The following is a 7,758-nucleotide window of genomic DNA, read 5'->3' on the forward strand; positions in this document are numbered from 1 at the left end:
CACCAGTATGCTTCAAGGCAGACTCCAGCAAATTATTTGGTCCTTTAAAGCAATGAAATAACTAATTGCCATGGGTCTGTTGCCTTTGTCAAAGAACTGGCTGGTTGATCGCTGAAAGCTCTCAGTCTTTTCTTCTGACAGATACTAAAGAAGCTGAAGGGCCTTGCCTTGGAGACAGAAGCCGAGCTGGAGAGACAGGATGAAGCTCTTGATTCCATCACTACCTCCGTGGACCGCGCGACGCTGAATATTGACAAGCAGAACCGCAGAATAAAGAAACTAACGTAGCTCCTGCAGGAGCCACAGGGGATGGTATCAAGAGGAACGTTCGGGGAACCGTATTTTTCCAAGACTGTTTCTTTAATAGACAATTTGATTGCATGGGAGGTGTTTGCAATATTGTCTGGAATACGATGCTGCTATTGTCGAGTTCCTGAGGGTTTTGAAAATGTTTCCAGACTTGAATGATGTTTGAAGGCTGGTTCAGGATTAAAAAGGCCAAGACTTTTAATTGTGGTGAAACAGTGATAGTGGATTCTTTACTACAGAAAAACTGTAAATATGAAGGGATGTGATACAAATCTGAATCAACTTTTATGTGCTTTTTTATGTTGCTGCTTTTGAAAGTTGTTTTTTTTTACTGCAACGAAGAAGTGAAGGAGAAATGAACTGCATATGAGACTACTTTAGATGATTACAGCCTATTAATTCTCTCTCAAGGTCTTTCTTTAAAATAGTTAATAGCTGAACTAAGGGCCAGATGTCCAACTGCAAGTCATTGAGGCTTTTTTGTGTAAGTTAATGCTGAGGTGAGCAAATGATGGTGATAAAACCTTGTGTTCTCTGAGCAAATAGTTTTAATAGGTTTCAATCATTCTTTTAATGTACCCAGAAATTTTATAAGAGTAATGAAGACTTAGTGGCCACAGCTGTCTGTTGCCATATCCTGGGAAATCAAGGGAAGAAGGTTAGTTAATGTGCATGTATTGGTAGATACATCTACTTATTGAGCAGTTTTTTTTTTTTTTTTGGCCATTCAATAAATGTTTTGCTTACTTAAGTCACTTATAAAAAGTAAGTGTCAAAGTTAAATCCATGCTTCTGCTTTCCAAAAAGGGAATGCTGATCTTTGATGATCATCTATGTATTTGTGGGTGTTTTATTTTTCCCCTTTAAACTGCGGAGGTAGCGATGATTTTAGAGTGGAGGAAGTGATTTTTTTATTCAGTTCTTGGAGTTTGCCATTTGTATATCCCTCACTTGCACACAGTGGGTTTCTATTTTTGGTAATAGTCTGACATGGGATGCAGTGTCCTCAGAGCATCATGAACATAGCTTTCAGTTAGGGTGGTCCCTAAATACCACGTTGGATCTGGGCTGCCACGTCTCTGGTGGATGTTAGTGGAAGATCTCTTGTCCCTTTACTTCTCTGTCCTTCATTTTCCAAGGACCTCCCTACCATTCGTCTCTGACTCTCTAAATGGGAACTTCATGAGTTGTGCTCCCATCATGTGGTTTTTATGTGTCTACTCCAGACTCACAGGCTGAGGGGCCTATGGTCGAAGCTGTAGACATCTGTACAACACTTGATAGTCGTGGTACATCCATCTATCTTGTGGCTTTTATTTATTTGCACTAACTGGTGGTAAAGCATTTCAAGACTTCTTGTAGACCTGTATTTCTAAAATAAAACGGAATACTGTGAATTGTTGTCTGATAGGTTTTGTTGAGTTTACAGTTGGCTCCATGGAGACTACAGGACAGTGGAGACCTTTTCCGCCCCTAACTTAACTTCACACTATATACTAGAGATTCCAGTTAATCCATATATCTATTGCCTGTGGCAGAGAACTCACATTTCATCAGTTCTACCAGCTATTTTAGTTCAAAGTAGCTGTTGTAATATGTCTTTTTTTTTTTTAAAGTGTTTTTATATTAAAAAATTCTTCTTCTATTGCTTTCAAATGCAACACTTTGGTGCAATATTTTTAATTAGTGAAGCTTTCAATTGTTTATTCCACTGATAGTTGGTGTGAAATTTTCCAGTTTCAGAATAATGCAGCCTACCTTTTGAAGAACGGTACAGTAAATCACATAGAGTATGTTGTTTTCAAGATCTTACTCTACCTTGTTTTGTATTACTTCATATTAGTTTGTTAGTATTGGAGTAAAGTGTACTTCTGCACTGCAAGTTCTTAATTTACAGTCCAAGTTGTTATTGGCATGCACTTTACCTACTTGCTGAATATGGCGATTATATATACATACATTCTATGTACTGTGAAATAAAATAATGTCTGGGGTTCTCTTGTTTGTTTCTGATCCCCAAATCACTGTTGGTTTGCTGTGAAAGGAAGATATGTTTACAAAAGTAATTATTTCATGAATTTAAAAGTATACTTTGCACAAAATGTGTGTCAGCTGAACCTGGTGCTGACTGGGGACGAGTCTCTGAACTGAATTAGTCCAAACCAGGATTGCCAAAAGTAAATACTAATTACATGTCATTTAGTTTAGCATTCTTTGTGCCATACTTTTTATTGTTGTGGTTTTTAACACTAGCTGTTGCATCTGATTCAGTATTTTGTGGTTTGTGTTAGTCCAACATGTCCACGCTAAAGCAAAAAATTGTGATATTGTTTGTAAGAAGTGACCCATTCTAGAGCTGTGCATTAGCTGAACTTCATGTGCCCGGAGGACTTTCAATCTGTAATTTCTCCATATTAAATATCTTGGAATAGTGATCTTCTCTCTTGTTATTCACTTGGCTGAGAAGTTGCAGTAAAAATACTCTTTATCTACCCCTTTGTCATACCGTGGAACACAATTTAATGTAGCGCTTCGTGTAGGGCTGGGCTTTAGGATAGGCTTTTTCTAATGAAAAAAAAAAAAAAAAGGAAAATATTGACTGGTGAAATATTATCAATGTGAATGTCAGCTGTCCTCAGCTGGACAGTGAAGGGGTGAATGTCAGCACAGTGTACTCTGTCCTGGAGACTGTGGCATAGGAACTGCTCCAGCTCTTATAGAGTGGACTAAGAACTGCTCGGACATGTCACAATTCAAACAACTTCTTGGTACACGTGTATAAATATTTCACTCTGATCAAGACTTCTCTTACTATGTAGTAATACAGCTTCTGTTATTGACAAAAGTGCTTAGAGCCTCCTAAGTTCCCTTTTACTTTAAACCCAAGCACCATTATTTTCCAAATTATGTCGCAGATCTGGACCAATGCTCCTTAGGGGAAGGTGCAGCTGGTACTGTGCCAGACAATATTCTTGTGCTTCATTCTTCACTGACATGTTATCTACGTGAGACTTAGAGACATACTTCTAGGATAACTTTTGCCTTTTATATGCAGTTTGTTAGTTCTTTGCAGGTCTTTTACTACAATGTGAGAAGTGAGGGGCTTTGTTATTAAGAGATATAAGGAAAAAACTAATAAGAGAGGTTCTAACCTAAAAAACAAATAGCTTTTATTTGGGAAGGCTTTTCAGCTCCTGCAAAACAGAACTAGATTGTATTGTGTCATATGGTGGGTTTATAATCCAATGTGTGTTCATGGCAGGGATGAGTGAGCCTGAAATGCCTGGAGCTTAAAGGTATTTCTGCATAGGAGTTTGAATGTCTCCTGTGGAATCATTGAAACTGGTAATAAACATGGCATTTTGCAATCCTCAGACAAGTGGTGTAAGGAGCTTTTTTCAGGCAATTAATTAACCAAAGCCTCATAATAGCTGTCTGTGTTTCTAAAGCCAGTGCTTTGAAACCACTGGTATGCTCTTCACAGAAGGAAATGGAGCAAAGCTGCTTGCAAATGTTGAAGCCTGCCCCTGGGAAGAGCGCTTGGGAGAGAAATTGGCTGTATTTACTTTTTAATATGACAAACCATGGCAGCAGTATCCCTTGCTTCTGCTTGCTGTGTGTGAACGATGTCAAACCTCAGCCTGGTAGAGGGAAAAATAATTTTGTAATGGTCCTAGTCATAGGTTTAACAGCTGGGCTTTGCAGAATAAACGGTGCTTGGCTCATCTACCGCCCCGGGCTCGTGTGTTTGCAACTCGCGGCTCGGCACGAGGCTCCTGATGGGGCTGCTTGGGCTGTGCATTGTGGACCTGGTGGGAAGTGTGCTGGCTTAGGCTTTGCCCACCAGCCTCATCCCTGTGGCAGCAGTGCCCAGTGAGCCCGTGCTGCCACTGGTGAGCATTTTGCCTCATCGAGGTACTTACACCGGGTGGGGCCAGCTGCGCGCGAGCCAGGGCACACTGAAGACAAAACAAGCACCCTGGATTCAAGCTGCCTCCTGTTTGAAGAGGAAAAGTGTTTGCTTAATGGTTTAAAAGTCCACCCTGGCTTGTGTCAAGTGGTTTAATTTTAAACCAGCAGATTTTAACCCTGTTACGGTTTGCCAGCAGAGGGGTTAAAGTAGTTCAACACCAAAATTAAGAAGCCCAAGTTCAGGATTCTGGCATTTTTTGATTGTTTCCTAAGCGCTTAATTAGATCCTGGATGTATTTAAACCAAATGGATTAAGCCAAACGGATGATGGTGTCATAAGCTATTGCCTTAGAGCCGGCTGCACCTTGGCCATACCAGCCTGTTGCAGCTGCTGGTATGGAGTTAAGGCTTATACTGTCTGGTTCCCAAAAGCGTTAGCCATGGGCGCTGCTGTTCTCAGCTTTCCTGCTTAGCACTGTGGATTTGGTGCACTTTGGAGAAAAAAAAACATGGAGCTAGAACCGCTCTGGCTTTTTGTGTGACAGCTAAACCATTGAACCCTAAGGATGCTCATCGGGTGAGACAGTAGTAAGGAAGAGGGAGAGCAATGGGGCTTTTGCCTCTCAAAAGGGTGGCATAGGTTTGGGTGTAGACCCTGATTTTGCTGGTCGAGAATCTATTCAGGAGCTGACAGCAAAGAATGAGCTTTGGTGGACTGGATTATATCAGGATGGAGGGGGGAAACAGTGCTTGAGATTTCTGGAAGAAGAAATCTGCTGTGCTGGGTAGGATGGGACTGTTTCAGAGAGGAGAAGGAAACTGGAGGTGGAAGATCAGAAATGATCAGGTTTCATTTCTGGTACTGCTACAGGCTGTCAGCCATGCACATTGCTTGGGATTTAATTCAGATCCTCTCTCTTGAACTTTATGCTCACTTTGGGCGTGCTCCCTTTGTATCAACTCAAAACGAGGATCTTCATTCTGGGTGTTTCAATTGCTTATCTGTAACATGGCAATATCACTGTTTCTCATCTCTTCAGTACCCTAAAAAAGCTAATAATCTTGAGTCCTAATTTATGTTAAAAGTGCCCATCCTAGTGTGGAACTACTTTTGTAATTAGGGGAGGAAACCCAGCAGTTCCGGGTACTATGAATGAATGTTGAACCCACTGGAACCTCCCTCTGAGTGAATTATGGTTCCCCCCATTTCACAGGTGGTGGAAACTGGAGCGATGGGCTGAGGCCAACTGCATGAGCTTCAATAAGGCCAAATGCCGGGTGCTGCACTTGGGCCACAACAACCCCCAGCAGCGCTACAGGCTTGGGGAGGAGTGGCTGGAGACCTGCCAATCAGAGAGGGACCTGGGGGTGTTGATTGACAGCCGGATGAACAGGAGCCAGCAGTGTGCCCAGGTGGCCAAGAAGGCCAATGGCATCCTGGCTTGTATCAGAAATAGCGTGGCCAGCAGGGACAGGGAAGGGATCTTACCCCTGTGCTCGGCACTGGTGAGGCCGCCCCTCGATGAGTGGGTTCGGTTTTGGGCCCCTCACTCCAAAAAGGCCATTGAATGACTCGAGCGTGTCCAGAGAAGGGCAACGGAGCTGGTGCAGGGTCTGGAGCACAGGTCTGATGGGGAGCGGCTGAGGGAACTGAGGGGGTTTAGTCTGGAGAAGAGGAGGCTGAGGGGAGACCTCATGGCCCTCTCCAACTCCCTGAAAGGAGGGTGCAGAGAGCTGGGGATGAGTCTCTTGAACCAAGTAATAAGTGATAGGACAAGAGGTAATGGCCTCAAGTTGCGCCGGGGAAGGTTTAGACTAGATATTAGGAAGGGTTTCTTTCCAGAACGGGTTGTTAGGTGTTGGAATGGGCTGCCCAGGGCGGTGGTGGAGTCCCCATCCCTGGAGGTGTTTAAGAGTAGAGTCAACATAGCACTTAGGGATATGGTGTAGTTGAGAACTGTCAGTGCTAGGTTAACAGTTGGACTAGATGATCTTCAAGGTCCTGTCCAACCTAGATGATTCTGTGATTCTGTGAGACAGAGACACCAGACTGTTGACAGATTTAAGGATCAGCCTGCAAGAAGGACTAAGCCATAAACTGCGCTTAAGCCTCTGAAGCATTAGGTTAGGAGCAGGACCATCTTCTAACACTCGGTGAGGCTCATGAGGCTTTTCATTGTTGTGTAGTGTTTATCGTAGTCTTGTAAAACACTTGCTGCTTAACGTTTTGCTTCCAGTTTAGACAACGTGCATGTATTTTGGTGAGCTTCAGTGCATAAGGTCTGTGAGGACTCCTTTAGTCCTTCTGAGAAAGAAAGACCTACTCGGAAATGTTCTGATTTCTTCCATATGGTACTTGTTTTTAATGCGATGCTTTGTGTGGCAGTGACTGTTGTTTACAGCCATGAGAACGCAAACAGCGACAGGAGAGGGTAATTGCAGGTACGCAGCAATGCCAAGGGCTCCCTTCCATTATGGCATCTCCATTCAGCCCTCCCTGTGTTGCGAAGCTGCTGAATGCCAGAGGCTGGAAAACTAATCCGTGTTCGGTGAAATGGTTTCCAGGACTTGAATTCTCCTTTAGGAAATGAACCTCTTGGGCTGCCTCCATTCTTCTTCCTTGTAACTTCTGCGTAAGAAGCAAACCACGCTTCAGGCTTGCATTTTTTTTCTCTAATGCACTGTATTTATCGTGTGTATTTAACACAGGGTTTGGGCTCAGTTTTTGACTGGGCTTGCTGGTTATGCTGCATGGTGAATACCGGAGGGTGTATCAGCTTTAAGTCATCTCACGGCATTCATAAAATTGTGTAAAAATCACTGTCTGCATTGTACAGAGGTGGTAACAGGTATAGAAATTGGTATGTACCATGGTAAGGCCTCAAAATTCATATTTGCCTAAACAGACCACGTGATTTCTGGTACAACTGTTTGCCAAGCCTTTACCTTTAGCTAAATGAATTCTGAACTAGAGATGGTGTTTTATAGGAAGAGAGAATCAAAGTATCAAAGGGCCATCAAGTGATGATGGATGCACCAAACTTCTTGGTCACCTTTTCTCTTGCCTGTGGTTTCAGAGGACCTGCAGCTCTGACAGGTTTCACATGAAGGTGCCTAATTCTGGACACTCTTGGCCAAGCCAATATTTTTAGCTTTCTTATTGGTAATCCTACAGCATACCAATGCCAACCAGAATCGGAGCATCATCTTCCTGGTTAGAAAGCCCGTATCCCATCCCATAGACCACAAGGAGAACAGTTTTCCTTCTGTTCCTTGGACATGTTAGGCTGACTTTAAATGTGATAGATATCTTACTGCTTGCTAATCAGTATGCTGTCTGAATGCAGGCTTTTCAGGAGGCCGTGTTTGTAATGCCTGTACCTCTATGCTTTCGTAACTGCTAGAAGTGATATTGTGGTGAATTTTTTTTTCCATACACATCAAGTGTTCAGCTTGACAACTGGATCCAGTTCAATTTTGAACTACTTAATAGATTCCAGCCTTTTTCTGCTGCACTGCGGGTGGAAATAAAAGACA

General features: G+C 42.8%; 1 protein-coding gene across 4 annotated transcripts in view; it reads left to right on the forward strand.

Moving 5' to 3' along the window:
- SNAP47 (synaptosome associated protein 47) overlaps positions 1–2,744 on the forward strand; it is a 30,327-nt gene extending 27,583 nt beyond the window's left edge. For 3 of the 4 annotated variants that reach the window (XM_074845259.1, XM_074845235.1, XM_074845265.1), the window contains one exon: positions 142–2,744. In XM_074845259.1, coding sequence (XP_074701360.1) covers positions 142–288 — 147 coding nt within the window. In that variant the 3' untranslated portion in view covers positions 289–2,744. Of the gene's footprint in view, positions 1–125 lie in introns of all 4 variants that reach the window. The other variant, XM_074845256.1, reaches the window with a different exon arrangement.
- The last annotated feature ends 5,014 nt before the right edge of the window (positions 2,745–7,758 follow it).

Source organism: Strix aluco, chromosome 1 (genome assembly GCF_031877795.1).
Source record: "Strix aluco isolate bStrAlu1 chromosome 1, bStrAlu1.hap1, whole genome shotgun sequence".
Classification (NCBI taxonomy): domain Eukaryota; kingdom Metazoa; phylum Chordata; class Aves; order Strigiformes; family Strigidae; genus Strix; species Strix aluco.